Genomic DNA, 17,756 nt, shown 5'->3' with positions numbered 1-17,756 from the left:
CCTAGGCTGTGTAGCCTGGATAGAATAAAAGGGACAGAGAGGCAGCTGCTGTCATCACTTGATGCTTCTTAGCTACTTCACTGCCTTCTGCCCATGAACTCTTTCTCCTCTGTGATGGCCCTCTGCCAAGTCATGCTGCCTAAGAGCTAGCCGTTTATGGACTGAAACTTCTATAAACTCGGAGCCAAAACAAACCTTTCCTCCTTTAACTTTGGATGTCTGGAATTTGTCTTAGCAATAAGAAAAGTAACTAAGACACAGTGCAATGTTAAGTCATGGGGTTGACTGTGAGATGCAAGAGGAATATGCCCATACCTTGAAGCCCAGTAACTCCAATTAAGCTGGACGATAGTCAGCATCCTTCAGGACGTACTGTAAATTCCACTGACCTACCCATTGGTTGTTCCTTGTACCCACAGCTTATCCCCTAAAGAAGACCTAGTGGGGTTGTCACTACCCAGTATTGTGAACTACAAAAGTTTCTCTGAAGCCATGCAAGCAAATGTTACTGGCCCTCCATTCATCTGGCCTTTTTTGTGTTACCTTTGGGTGTGTGAACTCAATCCTTATTCTATGACATGAGCCACAGCAACTTTTTGCAGAAAGAAACCTCGGGCTTAAGGTCATTCACGTGACCCTTGCCAACTTCAGCTGATCAGCAGCCCTCTTCCCATCTACTACCACTCAGATTCTGCTTAAAGAACTACCCTTTCCCCAATGCACTCTGGCCGGGAAGCAGATACATGACTCAAGACAGCAGTCAGAGTCTCATACTGGAATCTGAATTCTTTGAAAGACTTTTGGAACTGTCCAATTCCTGACTTTTGGGGGCTCTGGATGCATTTCTCCACAAAGTTCCAAAGAAATCATTTCCTGCCTAAGTGAGTCAAAAATGAGTTCTTGTTGCTTAACACTTGTATAAAGTGAGTTGCTTTTCTCAGCCAGTGGTTGTGGGCATGATTAGCACTTTCTCAGGCAGAAGAATATCCTACTGAGGAAAGAGTCATGTGTATCAATTTGTCTTGGAACAGAGAATTAAAAAGGGTGTCAGGAAAAACATGGAGCCAACAGAGAACACAGAACACCAAGCAGGACTAGGTTGTGATGAGAAAAGTCTCTATTTTTCTCTCTCCAGGTAATGAATGTCATCATCAGATGAAAATTGGTACAGCCCAAGATTTCTTCTTTCCATTGCTACCATTGAGAGTACTTTGTGTGCTGTTATCCTTCTGGACCAGTAACCACACTCATCCATTTGATTACATTTTATTTCCAGCCAAGTGCCATTACTACATTGTTATCTGAAAGATTACATAATGCATTAATCTAGCAGAGCATATAACTTAGAATTATTTTTTATTAATATTTATCAAGAAATTCTTCCTTTATTTGCAAAATCCAGCTATGTTGTTAAATACCACCAAAATCACCAGAATATAAATGTCCTTAAATCTCCTGAATCTTGACAAAATTCAATGTTCAAAATCTTGCCCCTCCTAAAGAGGGCATTAGCTTTTTATTTTTTTAAAACACAGCTTCCAAGACCTTCCATATTTGTGGCTAGTGCAATACCCCTTACAAACACATTTCATATGATCTGTGCTGAGTCAGCTAGGAGCCAACAAGCTGAATGCAGGCAAGTAAAATATGCTTGGGCTCTGTCGCTATTAATAATGACATTTGGGAGTCAAAATGGCAGCCCGAAAGGCTGCTTCCACTACATGCATTCTATGGGCACATGCATGAAGCATACTATTTAAAAGCACGCTCAATACTTCCTGTCACATGGCACAGAATGTTCTTTAATTATGGGTGCAAAATCAAGTTATCAAGATAATACCACTTTTCCAGGAAAAAGGAGACAGAAATAGCTTTGATGCACTATTATTTTAGGGAATCATACTTTCATATTGAAAGACAGCAAAGCTCTTTCTTTTTTCTTTTTTTCCTTCCTTCCCTCCCTCCTTTCCTACTTCCATATTTTTTCTCTCTCTCTCTAAAGCCTGCCCTTCCCTGCACACATCCTCTAACTGAGACAGAATACTGATCCCGATCACTCTGCTTTAAGAACATCACTGCTCAGGCTGGGGGTGTGGCTCAATGGTAGAGCGCTTGTCTACCATGCATGAGCTCTGGCTGCAATCCACGGCACTGCAAAAAACACAACAAAAACCCTCCATAGATTTCTCCTGACTGACAGCCCACATCCAGCACACGGAGTGTGCCTACACAGAAGCACAAGCCAGGACGTTTAGGAAAGTGTTCCTTGGGACAGAGGATACTGAAAAACAATCTGTCAGCACCTTTCTCAATCAAGTACTGGTCATACCAGTTAACTCCACCCAAGGAACCAGAGGGAAATACCTGCAGGTTGCCAAGGACCCACTTAAGCTGCCACTGCCAAATGGGTCCTCCAAAGAGGAGAGAAGGAAGTACGTAACCTACTAGTTACACACGCTTCTCCCTCCAGCTTCTCCCTCAGAGGGCCCCTCTCTGCACAGCACTGGGCTTCTCATCTCTCATTCATGGTGTTCAAGCTTATTTTATTCTTGCCTAACAGGTTTCAGCTGGAAAACAATAAAGGCTTTGGAGAATAGCAGCAAGGAAATGGAAGAACTTGAGGAAATCCTTGCTGGAACTGACTTAGAAGCAAAGATTCCAGACTGCGGCCAGAAACGGGGTCACCAGCAGCATTGTCTTCCCTGATAAGGGAGCTGTTCCATCGTCTTTCTGGAGTCCTGTGTTACACAGATCCTTCTGGCAACATCTGTATAATACCTGGTTCTCTCGTAATCTGTTCATAATAGTTTGCGAGTTGCAGTCAGCATACCTCCAGCATTGTTGATATACTCGTTGGCCTGTGGAGAGATACACATGGAGTGAGAAGGTAAAATTCTGTTTCTGCCAATGAATCCTTCTATGTGCTTCTTGAAACTTATCCTGTGGAAACACAGAGATGTAGGCAAGAAAAGTCATTCTAGGAGGGTTGTGGATGGGAACAACGAAGTAAATGACAGTACGTCTCAAAATAGAACATTCCCACAAAAAAGTCGAAAATGGGTATGGAGGCACACATGTGTAATTCCAGCACACTGGGAAGCTGAAATAGTAGGATCACAAGTTCCAGTCCAGCCTGGGCACATTTCGACTTAGAGAGATGATCTTAGAAAAATAATTTTTAAAAAGGAGGCCAGGGATGTAGCTCAGTGTGAAGGTCCTGGCTTCAATCTCTAGTACTAAAATGCAAAACAAAACAAAATAAAAATAAAACTGAAGATTTATAAGAGCCAGTACAATTTTTTTTTCTTTTTGGGTGGGGGCAGTGAGGTAGGGGAGGTGACAGATACTTATACTATTGTTCAAGAAGGAGATCTGGTATTATCTACCCTGTATTTTAAAACCATGCTCCATTTTACCTAGCAATTTTACTTTTGGAGTCTACCCTATGAAGATACTTGTTGAAAAGGTTATGCTCAACAATGATCACTGTAATAATATCTATATAGCAGGAAGCTGGAAAACAAGCAGTCTCTTCATTAAGAGGTGAAGAAATTATGGAGAGATTCCATACAATTGACTTCCATGCAGCTGAGGAATGACCTGGGCATGTATATTCAGGCATGGAAAGAGCCAGAGTTAAAATAACAAAACCAGAAGCTACACCCCTCCTCCCCTGGTCTGCATCTTGCACTTGGCTCCTGGTAAAAGTTGGTATCACCCAGTCTCCCTCCAGCCACCAGCATGAGTATCTCCAGGGACCTCATCAGCCATGAGGAGACAGTCTCTGAAATTTGCAAGATTTGGGGAACCAAGATGGGCTGTGGCTGGAGGTGGAGGGGAAGATGGTCAGTAGGAGAGAGGTCACCGTGATGTTCTGCTCATGTGGAAACACCTCTGCTGAAGCCCCAAAGGTGAAGGCAGGCCCACTAATCACTGGTGTCATGAGCCGGCATGTGTAGGAAACCAGCTTTACAGAAAAAGCCTTCAAGAAAGTACATCAAAGATTATCTGAAATCCATCAAAGGTAAATTTGAAGCACAGAGTGGAAAGAATAAAACCTTTCATAAAGGGGCCCACGGAATCCAGCATATCCTTGCTAATTTCAAAAAAAACCTGCCAGATCTTCATTGGAGGAAAGCATGACTTTAGACAATTAGACAGCATGGATGCTGTATCAGTCAGCGCTCACTAGAGCAACAGATTCAATGCAAGATATACAAGTGTTGTGGTTTGGGTCTGATTGTCCCCTCAAAGCCTCATTTAGTCAGAGGTAGCTGAATCCAGAGTGTGTGATACTGGGATTAAAGGACTTGTGATTACTAAACCACTACATGGGAGTGAGTGGTTTAGAACTGCCGTAATCCCAGTGGTCTGGATGGTATAAAAGAGGCAGAAAGATGTTGCCTTTGGTACCTTTTGTGTGCCATGTTTTTTCTCCTCTGCAATACCCATTTGGAATCCCCGGTTTGGAGCTGGCTAACTATAGAATGAAAACTCTGAAAACTGTCAGCCAAATAAATCCCTTCCCCTCTAACTTTGGGTGTCGGTTATTTTGTCTCAGCAACAAAAGAAAAGTAACTAACACAACAAACATGTAAGAATTTACAAGACTGGCTTACAATGGCCACTCCAAGAGTCAGGTGTGGAAGAGTGCAAAACGGCCCTCTGCACGCTGGGGATCTAAAGGATCCAGGTGAAGGCCTGGCGCTCACTGTAGTGTCCCAAGTGAGTCCCTACCAAGAGGCCAAAGGGTCTGCAACGGAAGGCTGAAGCGTCTGTGCTGGAGGCTTAAGAGTCTGCATGGGAAGTCAGGAGACGACACCCAAGATGAAGGTGAAGAGTGGAGCCCCTCTGAAGAAACAGAAGTGCATCTTACTTCATTTCCCTTTACACCATTCAAGTGACAAGCCTACCCAGGGTGGGTCTCCTGTCCTCAGTAAATCCCTTCAGCCACACCCAGAACTATGCTGACCCAATATAGCTGGGCATTTCTTACTCAAGTTGACACAACCAGTTAAGTATCACAATTACTTTTCTGGGCTATAATGAGAGTGGGATTCTCTTTAAGGATGGTTTAGGAATGGAAAAATTTTAACCAATTTGGAGATTTTTTTGGATCCATCATCATAACTGGCTACTGCCTGTGATCCAAACAACACTAGTAGTTAAGATACAGGGGACTGATGTCCTCTTGTAATTTATTTAGAAAACAATGGCAGCATTGCTTTTTAAGGGAAAAAATGTCATGTAGGTTGTCTAAAAATAAAGAATCCTTAAATGAAAAATGCAGAAAAATAAATTGGACTTTGTCAAAATTTAAACTTTTGCTTCAAAGATTATTATTATTATTTTTTAACTAAAGAACATTTATTTATTTCTAAGACTTTTTTTTGAGGACATAACTAAACTGTGTCATCATTCTCCACCCCATCTTCAAAAGCTTAGTATAGTGAATGTTATAAAGCAGATATGAACAATCTGAAGGACTGGAACCAACACTGACAAAGAACAACTTCCATCCAAATCATCATAAAAATGTTTAAGTAAAAAAAAAGAAAGGAAAAGAAAAAGGGGGCAATGGAGGTTTCGGATTGAAAAGATTCTCACATCTCACATTTCATCTAATACATTCAATCCTGGCCAGAGTGTAACAAAATGGAAAACAGGATTACCATAATACAAAACTCCCACTACAGTACGCTGTACACACCTGTGTTCCAACCCCACCCCCAGCCCCTAATGCTTCCAACACCATTATTTTCCAGCCTGTTGGGCCTGCCAACGAAGGAGCACATAGATCTTCTCTTTGATCCAGTCTGTTATAAGGCTGGTAAGTCTGGGTATCAGCTCGGTAAACAAGGCAACTAAAGTCTGCCAGATCATCAATAAAATCAAACAACTGACTGATATCGTATGTGATAGAGGGGCTGCTGGGGGTTCATTCTCTTCAGATGCTCTTCATACATTTTACAAACGCCTTCCATGCATTCATTAACAGACTCATCATAGTCAGCTTAAGTTCTGCCTTCTGGCCTCTTGGTAGGTTGCACCAGCAAAATAGTGTGAGACATCACGCCAAACTCTTTTTGCTGCAGCAACCGCTGACTCAAGCCACACACGAGCTCAGCCACAATGCCACCAACAGACAATCTCTTAAAGGACATTATTGAAAAAGACAAGGCACACAAAAAAATAAAATGTGTGCAAAGTGCATGATTATAATTTAGTATCCAGCATATATTTTAAAACATTCATATCACTCCGTAATAAAATGATAAATATTCCAATTAAAATACGGACAAAGGATTTCAACAGATATTTCCACAAAGAAGATATACAAATTGGAAACAGGTTATGTGAAGATGCACAACATCATTAATCAGTAGGAAAATCAAAATCAAAATCACAATGAGATATTACTTCACACCTTTTAGAAAGGCAATGATGAAGAAACTAGAAAAAACCATGTGTTAGGCAAGGAAGTAGAGAAAGTGGGACACTCAAACATTGCTGGTGGGAATATGAAATGGTGGAAGTGTCTTGGAAAAGTTCCTCAAAGAGTTAAAATAGAGTCACCATATGACCAGCAATTCTACTCCTTGGTTCACCTAACCAAGAGAATGGAAAACTATACTAACAAGAGCTTGTACAGAAATGTACATAGCAGCATTATTCAAGATAGCTAAAAAGTGAAAATTACCCCAAACTCCACTAAATAGTAAACAGGTAAACAAAATGTGGTACATCTATACAATGGATTATGTTTTGACCATAACAAAGAATGAAGTACTACCGAATTCCCCCCAAAATAAGACCTAGCTGGAAAATAATCAGCCTTGAAAAGTAGAGATCAAAATGCCAGCCCCAACCACCTGATTATCTGCCTTATCTGCTTTACAGAGCAGCCACAGAGCAAGAGAATAGTGATGGCAGGTAAGGCAGGGATAGGCTGATTGGGGCTGGCATTTCTGATCTCTACTTTTCAAGGCTGGTTACTTCCTGGTGAGATATTATTTTCAGGGAAAGAGGGTGATATCTGCTACAGCATAGTGAATCTTGAAAACACTGAGTTTAGGGAAAGAAGCCAGTTATAAAGGACCACAATACTGTATGGCTCCATTTATATGAAGTGCCCAGAATAGGCAAGTGCACAAAGACAAAAAAATAGATCAGTGTCTTCCAGGAAATGTGGGAGAGAGGAATGGAGAATAATTGTTAACAGGTAAGGGATTTCTTTTGGGGATGACAAAAATGTCCTGGAATTAGATAGTGATGATAGTGTTACAACCTTGTGATAATTCTAGGAGCTACTGAATGGTGTGCTTTACAATGTATATTTTCTAGTATGGGAATTACATCTCAGAAAAGAACTTAAAATGTAATCCATTTATGTAAATAAAATGTTTAGGCACAGGGATAAATGTGTACTTGTTCTCTGAGAGGATTCTGCGTTACCTACTTGGGAGAATTCTCTTCATTTGTATTTCTATATGGATTGATATTTTTCTGTATTATGGATGACTTTAACTTTAAAAATATTTTAAACTTCATTTAAAAATCATTAGGTGATTCAGTAATACAGGAAATTTCTACAAAAATATGCCATTATGGTCCTATTTTTAGAAAAATTATGTAAGTAGATGCTTCTAATATTATGTCAAAAGTTGCTGCAGTTCAGTAGTATTGGAGCTTCAAAAGCATTAAACTTACCCTAATTTTAATTAAAGAAGCCTATCAGCTTGGGGAGAACAGTGACTCATTTATTAATAATCACTACCAGTCAATCACTTCCTATTCATCTTGCAGTGTGCCAAGCATTTTACTTGAATAATCACATTTGAACAACCACCTTACGATGGTGACTTTCTCCCCAAAGCCAGATGGGACTCTCCCAAGGAAAGTGGTTTCTATCAATCATGGGAGTGTTAGAGGTTATCTCTGCCTAGCATATTCCCCCACCCCCTTTTTAAAGACTTGGCTCAAATCCATCTAAGCAACAGCTTCCAAAGGTCCTAGGCATCGCTAAATGTTCTTCAGAATGCAATCACGGCAATGGCCGCTTGGCATTGTCATCAGAGGCTCCTTGGACACTCTAAGTTCTTTGAATGTGGTTTACATGCCATGGGTTACATTGCCAAGTGGCAGCACACAATGGCTGATTTAGCAACAACTCAACACCTGTCTCTCTTCTAAACTTTTTGCAACACCATTAGACTCATTCTGTCTTCTAACTGCACCAATGACTGACCCGGGGGTAACATTCCCATTCTTCAGCTAAGGGGAAAATGGTGGCTAGAGAAGTGATTTCCTCTTTAGTGCCTGGCCTTTGACTCGTATTTATGACAGCATGCTCTGCTTCTCCTAGGCTAATGTCAATCAGAGATAGACAGATTAGATAGATTAGATAGATTTAGATACACCTACCTTACCATAAGGCTAGAACACCTGTAGAGTCAACCCCTGGTATCCAAAAGGGACTGCTTCCAGGACCTCTCAGGACAGCATGATCTGAGGGTGTCCAAGTCCCTTACATAAAATGGTATAGCATTTGTGTAGTACCTACACTCATCTTCCTGAATACATGTCTGGATTATAATACCTAACATGATGAAAATGCTCTGAGATTGTGTAATGATACAATAAAAAGGGGCAAAGTCTATATATTCAGGATAAAATTTTTTCAAAGATTGTTGATCCATGTTTAATTGAATTCCTGGATGTAAAACCTGCAGAAATGAAGGGCTATTTTAAGAAGAAAATATTTTGAGATTCATATCACTTTAAAAAAGATATAGTATATTATATATATACACACACACACACACATATATTTCTTTAAAGCAATTTTAGGTTCACAGAAAAATGCAGCAGAAAGTACAAAACCCCCTGTCCCCAAAACACAACCTTCCCACCATCAACCCAGTGTGGTACCATGTGTTATCACTGCTAATCATACATGGATTCATCATTATCACCCACAGGTTATGTTAGGGTTTATTTCTGCTGTTGTACATTATAGCAGTGTCTTTTTAGTTATTAAAAATGCCTGGCACAGGCTAAGTTTATAAAGAAATGGAGTTCATTTAGCTCAGTTCTGCAGATTCAAAGTCCAAGACTGGGCAGCGCTTTGTTGAGCCCTTGGTGAGGGATTAAAAATGGATGATGTCATATCCTAATGGGGACATGTGTGGGAGCAGAGATCATATCCTCCCCAAAAAACAGAAAAGTCATAACTCAAAAACCTCCATTTGAGAACACTGTCTACTCAACACCATGATGGCAGCCTTGTGAGACCTGAGCAGAGGATCAAGTGGTGGGACAGCTCCCAGTGCAGAGGAGGCTTCTGGGTCAGCGTGCCACGGCTCCTAGTGCAGCGGAGGCTTCTAGGTCAACATGCCACAGCTCCCAGGGCAGAAAAGGCTTCTGAGTCAGTGTGCCACAGTTCCTAGAGCAGAGGAGGCTTCCAGGTAGGCAAGCTACAGTTCCCAGCACAAAGGAGGCTTCTGGGTCAACATGCCACAGCTCCCAGTGCAAAAGAGGCTTCCGGGTCAGCGTGCCACACCTCCCGGTGCAGAGGAGGCTTCCAGGTAGGCATGGCACAGCTTCCTGGGCAGAGGAGGCTTCCAGGCAGGCATGCCACAGCTCCCAGAGAAGGTGAGCCATATGAGTGCCAACAGAACTCCTCCCCCCACCCCTCAAAATGAGAAGACACTTAAACAAGCCTCAGAACCAGACTTCCAGATCACCTACACCAACCCCAAAGGGAAATGAGATGGAACACTCTGATACTCAACCACCTGGACTCCCTGAACTAGCAATGAAAGACGAACTGGAAAAAATGAAATCAGAAATAATTTCTCACATAACAGCAGAGTTTGTACCCATACTGGAAGACATGATTAATAAATCTAGAGAGGACATAGATAAAAAAATAGAGGAGCTGAGGAACATGATGGAATCAAAACATAGGAAACAAACAAACAAACAAACAAAAAAAGGAAACAAATGGAAGCCATAAAACAGATGCAAACAGATTTCCAGGAGATTAAAAACTCCACTGAAAGTGTATGCAGCAGAATGAGCCAATGTGAGGACAGAATTTCAGATATAGAAGATAAGATTGCAATTAGTGACCAGGAAAAGAAAAATTGCTTTAAAATTGTAAGGGACCATGAGAAATCAATCCAGCAGCTGCGAGATGATGCAAAGAAGAATAACATAAGACTGATTGGAGTCAATGAAGAAACAGCAGAGTGCAGATGACACAAAGAAACTGTTCACAGAAGTGATGGCAGAAAATTTCCCAAGCAGAGGAAAAGAACTTGACATACAGATAAACGAGGCATATAGGACTCCAACTAGCCTAGATCAAAAAAAATCTACGTATAGGCATATAATAGTTAACATTCCAGAAACCCAACAAAAGAACAAAGTTCTACAAGCAGTTAGAGAAAAGAAACAAATCACATACAAAGGAAAGCCCACCAGAATCACAGCACACTTCTTAATACAAACCCTCAAGGCAAGAAGGGGTTAGAGTGATGTATTTCAAGCCCTAAGGAAAACAACCTCCAATCCAGATTGATGTACCCTGCAAAACTATCTTTCAAAATCGATGGTGAAATAAGATACTTTCATGACAAAGAGCACCTTAGTAACTTCATGAATACCAAACCAGCACTCCAAAAAATTCTAGACAAAATCCTAGGAAAAGACAATTAGGATCACAACCCAAGGAAGCCCAGCAGAATGAATCTGTTGGGCACCACAAGAAATTAAATGCAAAGGGGGAGAATCCAACAAAAAGAAAAAGTCATGACAAGATAACTCAATACATATCAGTTATAACCATCAATGTAATGGTCTCAATTCACCAATCCAAAGAAATAGACTGGCAGAATGGGTCAAGAAGCAAAATCCAACAATATGCTGCATATAAGAAACACACTTAATTCAAAAAGAAATTCATACAATGAAAGTTAAAGGGTGGAAAATAATACTCCATGTGACAAGAACCCCCCAAAAAAACAAGAGTAGCTATCCTCTTTGCAGACCAAGTGGATTTCAAACCAACACTGATTAAGAGAGACAAGGAAGGACACTACATCCTTGTAAAGGGAACAATCCAAAAGGAAGAGATGACAATCCTAAATATCTATGCACCAAACACTAATGCACCAAACTATAAAAAACAAATACTAACGGACATGAAAAATCATATAAGCACTAATACAATAGTAGTGGGGGACCTCAATATGCCACTGTCACAAATAGATGAACTACACAAAAAACAAGCAACAAAATACTAGAATTCAATCAAACTCTTGAACAAATGAACTTCACAGATGTTTACAGAGTGTTCCACCCTACAAAATCAGAATACACATTTTTTTCAGCTGCACATGGGTCGTTCCCCAAAACACACCACATACTCATTCATAGAACATATTTAGGCAAGTGCAAAGGAAGTGAAGTTATCCCCTGTATATTATCAGACCATAGTGAGATAAAACTGGAGATCAATAGGAAAAAAAACTGGAAAATTTTCATAAACACGTGGAAATTGAACAACACACTTCTGAATAACCAATGGGTCACAGAGGAAATTAAAGAAGAAATCAGACAGTTCCTTCAATTAAATGACAATGACAAGAGAACATATTGGAATCTATGGGACACAATGAAAGCAGTCTTATGAGGGAAATTCATAGCATTAAATACTCATATTAGGAAAACAGAGAGAGCCCAATTAAACAACCTGATGCTGAACCTCAAGCTTCTAGAAAAAGAAGAGCAAGACAAACCCAAAGCTCATACAAGGGAGGAAATTGTAAAGATCAGAGCAGAAATCAATCCAATGGAGACTAAGAGAACGATACAAAAAAAAATCAATGAAGCCAAGAGTTGGTTTTTCAAAAGAATAAACAAAATTGACAAACCCTCAGACAACCTTATCAGAAAAAGGAAAGAAAAAACCCAAATCCATGCAATTAGGAATGAAAAAGATGAAATTACAACAGGCCCAGCAGAAATCCAGAGGATCATCAATACCTACTTCCAGAACCTATATGACAATAAGATGGAAAACACAGAAGAAATGGACAGATTCCTAGATACATATGAATTACCAAAGTTGAACGAAGAAGACCAAAAAATTCTAAATGACCCAATAACAATGAAATTGAAAATGTAATTAAAAACTTACCAACTAAGGTAAGCCCAGGTCTTGATGGCTTCACTGGTGAATTCTACAAGACATTTAGAGAGGAACTACTGTCACTACTGTTTAAACTCTTCAACAAAACTGAAAGGGAAGCAATATTACCAAATGCATTCCTGGAAGCAAGCATCACCTTGATCCCCAAAGCAGAGAAACACCCAAGCGAAAAAGAAAACTATAGGCCAATCTCACTAATGAACATAGATGCAAAAATCCTTAATAAGATACTGGCAAATGGAATGCAGAAGATCTTCAAGAAGATCATACACCATGACCAAGTGGGATTCATCCCAGGGATGCTGGGATGTTTCAACATACACACATCAATAAATGTGATACACTATATTAATAGAGCCAAGGACAAAAACCATATGATCATCTCAATAGATTCAGAGAAAGCATTTGTCAAAATCCAACATGCATTTATGATAAAAATCCTACACAAAATTGGAATAGACAGTCTCTACCTCAATCTGATAAAAGCCATCTTTGAAAAACCAACAGTCAATATCATACTAAAAGGTCAAAAACTGAAATCCTTCACACTAAAATCAGAAACAAGATAAGGATATCCACTATCACCACTCTTGTTCAATATAGTTTTGGAAACATTAGCCATGGCAATTAGACAAGAAAAAGAAATAAAAGGAATAAAGATAGAAAATGAAGAAGTCAAATTGTCATTATTTGCAGATGACATGATACTCTATATAGAAGACCCCAAGAACTCCACCAAAAGTCTTCTAGACTTAATAACCAAATTCAGTCAAGTAGCTGGATATAAGGTCAACACACAAAAATCAATAGCTTTCCTCTACACAAACAATAGACTCACTGAGACAGAAATAGGACAAATAATTCCTTTCACAATAGCATCCAAAAAACTGAAATATCTAGGAATCAACCTAACAATAGAAATCAAAGACCTCTTCTCTGAACACTATAGCACTCTGAAAAGAGAGATTGAAGATAATATCAGAAAATGGAAAGACATCCCTTGCTCCTTGGTAGAAAGCATCAAGAAAGTGAAAATGGCCATACTTCCAAAACTGCTATATAGATTTAATGCAATCCCAATTGAAATCCGAGGAGTATACTTCATGGACCTTGAGAAAACAATCCAAAAATTCATTTGGAACAAGAGACCCAGAATAGCAAAAGCAATTCTAGGTAACAGAGACATGGCAGGGGGTATCACAACCCCCAACTTGAAACTCTACTACAAAGCTACTGTGATAAAAACAGCATGGTACTGGCAAAGAACAGACCTGAGGACCAGTGGAACAGATTAGAAGATGCAGAAACAACCCCAGACACACTCAGCCACCTCATCTTTGAGTAAGGAGCCAAACATCCTCACTGGAGGAAAGATAGCCTCTTTAATAAATGGTGCTGGAAATATTGGGTTTCAACTTGCCAAAGATTAAAATTAGACCTATATCTCTCACCATGCAATAATCTAAAATTGAAATGGATTAAAGATCTAAATATCGACACAGAAACGCTGAACCGGCTGGAACAGAGGTTAGGTAGAACTCGTGAAGACATTGGTGTAGAAAAAGATTTTATGAACAAACCTTCAGTTGCCCGTGAACTAGCACAAACAATCAACAAGTGGGATCTTTTCTTACTAAAAAGCTTCTGCACAGCAAGAGAAACCACCAACAGTGTGAAGAGACAACCCACAATATTGGAAAAAATTTTCACTGCTTTTCCTCAGTCAAAGGTCTACTATCTTGAATCTATAAAGAACTTTAAAAAATCAGACCTTCCAAATTTAAAGACCCAATCTGAAAATGGGCATCTGAAATGAACAGACATTTCTCAGACAAAGAAGTAGAAATAGCAAATGAATACATAAAAACATGTTCAACATCACTGGTCATTTGAGAGATGCAAATGAAAACAAGGCTGAGATTCCACCTCACCCCAGAAAGAATGGCTGCTATCATGAAATGAACCAATAACAAATGCTGGCTTGGCTGTGGGGGAAAGAGGAACCCTGCTCCACTGCTGGTGGAGTGTTGACTGGTGCAACCACTGTGGAAATCAGTATGGACATACCTAAAAGAACTAGGATTGGAAGTCCCATTTGACCCAACTATTCCCCTGCTGGTATCTTCCCCAAAGAATTAAAAGAATCATACCACAGTGATATATGTGCATCCATGTTCACAGCACTATAATTTGTAATAGCTAAAACTTGGAAACAGCCCAAATGCCCATTAACTGGAGACTGGATAAAGAAAATGTGTTTGTCTTTTTTTATAAAAATGGAGTAGTACTCAGCCATAAAAAATGAGAAATTAGAGACATTTATTGCTAAAAGGATGCACATTGAGGTGATATTCTTAAGTGAAATAAGTAGGACACACGTGTAAATACTGAATACTTTCTCTAGTGTGAGAAACTGAAAGTGTAAATAAGGACGAAAAGGTATAATAATGTGAAATAGGAAGAAAAGGGGCAAAGGGGAAGTGGGAGGGGTAGGGAAAGGAAAGAAGGAAATGGAATTAATATGAGAAAATGAAAAAATGGAACAAAGTCTTTGTAAATAGGGAGGGATGGAGGGGTTGAAGGGAGGGCAGGGGAAGGAGGAAAAAAATAAGAACCAAGAGACATTATGCAAAGATGCACATTTCCAATGATGAATGTCATTATATTGTATACCTAAAATGTACCAATAAAAGGATATACAGTTTAAAAAAAGAAAAGTCATAACTCAAAACACGAGCCAGAGAGAGCTGATGGAGCCAGGGTCAGACTTCTTTATAACAATCCTCTCCCATGAGCTACTAAGAGGTTGCACAAGATCTAGTTTAATTCGTTTCAAGGACTTATCCCCATCTGACCAAAGGACCCCCACTAGGTCTCACCTCTTAAAAGTTCTACTTCTAGGCCGGAGATTTAGCTCAGTGGTTCCACCACCTGCCTCACAAGCGAAAGGACCTGAGTTTGATCCCCGGTACCAAAAAAACCAAAGATCTACTTCCCAATATCATCATGCTGAAGACCCAGCCTCCAACACATGGACCTTTAAGAGGAAAAACAGCAGCCAATCCATTGTACACATCCTGGGGAAGTTGGAAAGTGTACACATGACATGCAGGTCCCATCACACAGAGTGGCCTTGTTGCCCTCTGAGTTCTTCATATTCATCCTTCCTTTCACCTTGACATCTGGCAATTACTGACCTTTTGATTGGTTCCATAGTTTGTCTTTTCCAGAATGCCATGTAAATGGAGTCATACAGTATGTGGCCTTTTCACATTGGCTTCTTTCACTCACTAATATGTGTTTCAGTTTCCTCTATGGCTTTCCATGGCCTGACAACTCATTCCTTCTCAGTGCTGAGTAAAATTTCATTGATGTTCCACAGTTTATCTATTCATCTACGGAAGGACATCTTGGCTGCTTCCAAGTTTTAGCAATTATCAATTAGGCTATTATTAGCCTCCATGTGCATGTTCTTATGTGAACATAAGTTTTCATCTCTTTTTGGCAAATCTCAAAGGATGCAACAGCTAAATCTTAGGGAAAGAGTATGTTTAGCTTTGTGGAAAACTGCCAAAGTGCTCCTGTACCATTGCACATTCCCACTATTAGTGCTGAGAGTTCCTGTTACTCTACTGCCTCAGTAGCACGTGATGCTGTTGGTGTTTTAAATTTGAGCCATTCTCATTGTTTATATTAACCATTTTTAAAATCTTAACAATCCAGATAAGAAACTATGGGATTTGAGAGTTGAACAAAAGATTATGGCTCTGGTCTATGTCCCTCTCCTTTCTCCCTCTACTATCCAAAACATATTTCATGGATTAAAAAAAATACAGGTGGAAATAAACGACCAGTAGCAGGACAGAAGCCAGAGCTCCTAATTGGTGTCCAATTCTTATTCCAAACATTTGGAAATTAAACTGGTGATCAGACATTGGGGGGGGGGTGATTACTTTCTCTCCAGGGGCCTTAGTACATTTTCTACATTAACAGTGAACTAAGATGTTCCCCAGTGAAGGCCAAGGAACTGTCCTCCTACAGAATCCAGGACTTAGGATATAGGACTTGTGATTTTAGCTGCATTCCAGGAATTTATATCAAAAGTATCAGATATTTTCTTTAGTAGTAGTGAGGATAAAATCCAGGACCTTCACCCTGATATCCCAATCCCATTTTATTTCTTTCATTAAAAACAGGATGTCACTAAACTGCTAAGTAGCCCAGGCTGGGCTTGAACTTTCAATCCTCCTGTCTCAGCCTCCTGCAATGCAGGAATTATGGTGTGCACCACTAGGTCTGGCTGATACTTTCATGTTTTAGTCATCATCAGTCTAATTGGTTCTTACTTATGGAAGGATTGCTTTTTTCTGAGGAAATTATTCTTCACTCTTAGAGGAGTTTCTGACACTGTGGGTTGCCCAAGGCTTTCATGAGTTTACCAGACATCTTCACCATTCCTTGATATTGACAACAGGAAGAATTTGCAGTAGAGAGTGTAAGAGTGAAAATAATCTTGAAAAATGATATTTTTAATCTCTTAAAAGTGGAAACTTGGAAGTTTTGCCTTACAGAACAAGATCAACCTGGAACTGCCATTCCTCACTAGTACATAAATTATACACATCTATTCAAGCATGAATCACACCCAGTAAAATGAAAGGGTCCACGGCTTTGTGGTTTCTATCCTCTGTCTACCATTCCATACCTTCTGGTTTAACAGGCCTTATGGAGGTGGACAGTCCACAGTGTAGCCAACTAGGAGATGCAGATTGGACAAGACTTGCGTGTACCACACTCATGAGCACTTTGCTCTCCAGGGCCACTGCAATGGGAACCTGCTGTTGCCCATCCCAGGAACACCTTTGCCTTCTTAGCCCTCCTAACTCTTATTTGTCCTCTCAGCTCAGCTTGTGTCCCCTTGGAAATCTGTATGTACTAGATCCCCCATGGAACGACACAGAAGTATAAATAAAGTTACTAAGACAGCCAACTGGTTCTTTGTCATCATTTTTGCAATGTCTCTCCTCTACTCCACCCCCAGTACGGGGGATTCAGTCCATGGGTTCATGCTTGCTAGGCAAGTGCTTGGAGCTGCATCTCCAGTGCTTTAATTTTTTTTTTTAATTTTAAGACAGGGCCTCTCCAAATTGCCTAGGCTAACCTCAAACTTGATTCCCCACCCCTTCTTCCTGAGGAGCTGGGATTATAGCAGGAGCCATCATCTTTAGACCCTAGCTCAGGCCCTGGCACACAAAAGTCTCTCAAAAGTTTGGAAGGTAGCACAGTGTATTCATTTAAAAGCAAAAGCTCACAGGCTGGGGATTTAGCTCAGTGGTTCCACCGCCTGCCTCGCAAGTGCAAGGTCCCAAGTTTGATCTCTGGTACCAAAAAATAAATAATTTAAATAAATAAATAAAAGCATAAGCTCAGAATCAGATGAATTTCCATATTCATATTCTAAATAGGTTAACTGACCTTATCCTGTTCATTAATCTGAGGTTCTATTTCCTCATGTATTAAATAAGAATAAAAGATCAGA

General features: G+C 40.0%; 1 protein-coding gene and 1 pseudogene across 15 annotated transcripts in view; both read right to left on the bottom strand.

Moving 5' to 3' along the window:
* Positions 1 to 1,250: 1,250 nt before the first annotated feature.
* Cd59 (CD59 molecule (CD59 blood group)) overlaps positions 1,251 to 17,756 on the bottom strand; it is a 30,324-nt gene continuing 13,818 nt past the window's right edge. For 10 of the 15 annotated variants that reach the window (XM_087205560.1, XM_087205555.1, XM_087205562.1 and 7 more), the window contains one exon: positions 1,251 to 2,858. In XM_087205560.1, the coding sequence (XP_087061686.1) occupies positions 2,644 to 2,858 (215 nt within the window). In that variant the 3' untranslated portion in view covers positions 1,251 to 2,643. Of the gene's footprint in view, positions 2,859 to 12,205; positions 12,249 to 17,756 lie in introns of all 15 variants that reach the window. The other 5 variants (XM_087205569.1, XM_087205565.1, XM_087205568.1 and 2 more) reach the window with 1 other exon arrangement.
* LOC101710950 (enhancer of rudimentary homolog pseudogene) lies at positions 5,580 to 6,307 on the bottom strand (annotated as a pseudogene).

This window comes from Heterocephalus glaber, unplaced genomic scaffold, assembly GCF_053883595.1.
Source record: "Heterocephalus glaber isolate CG9 unplaced genomic scaffold, H.glaber_assembly_v1.0 deba00000594, whole genome shotgun sequence".
Lineage (NCBI taxonomy): Eukaryota > Metazoa > Chordata > Mammalia > Rodentia > Bathyergidae > Heterocephalus > Heterocephalus glaber.
The sequence above is the reverse complement of the archived record's forward strand: the minus strand, read 5'-3'. Positions and strand labels throughout refer to the sequence as shown.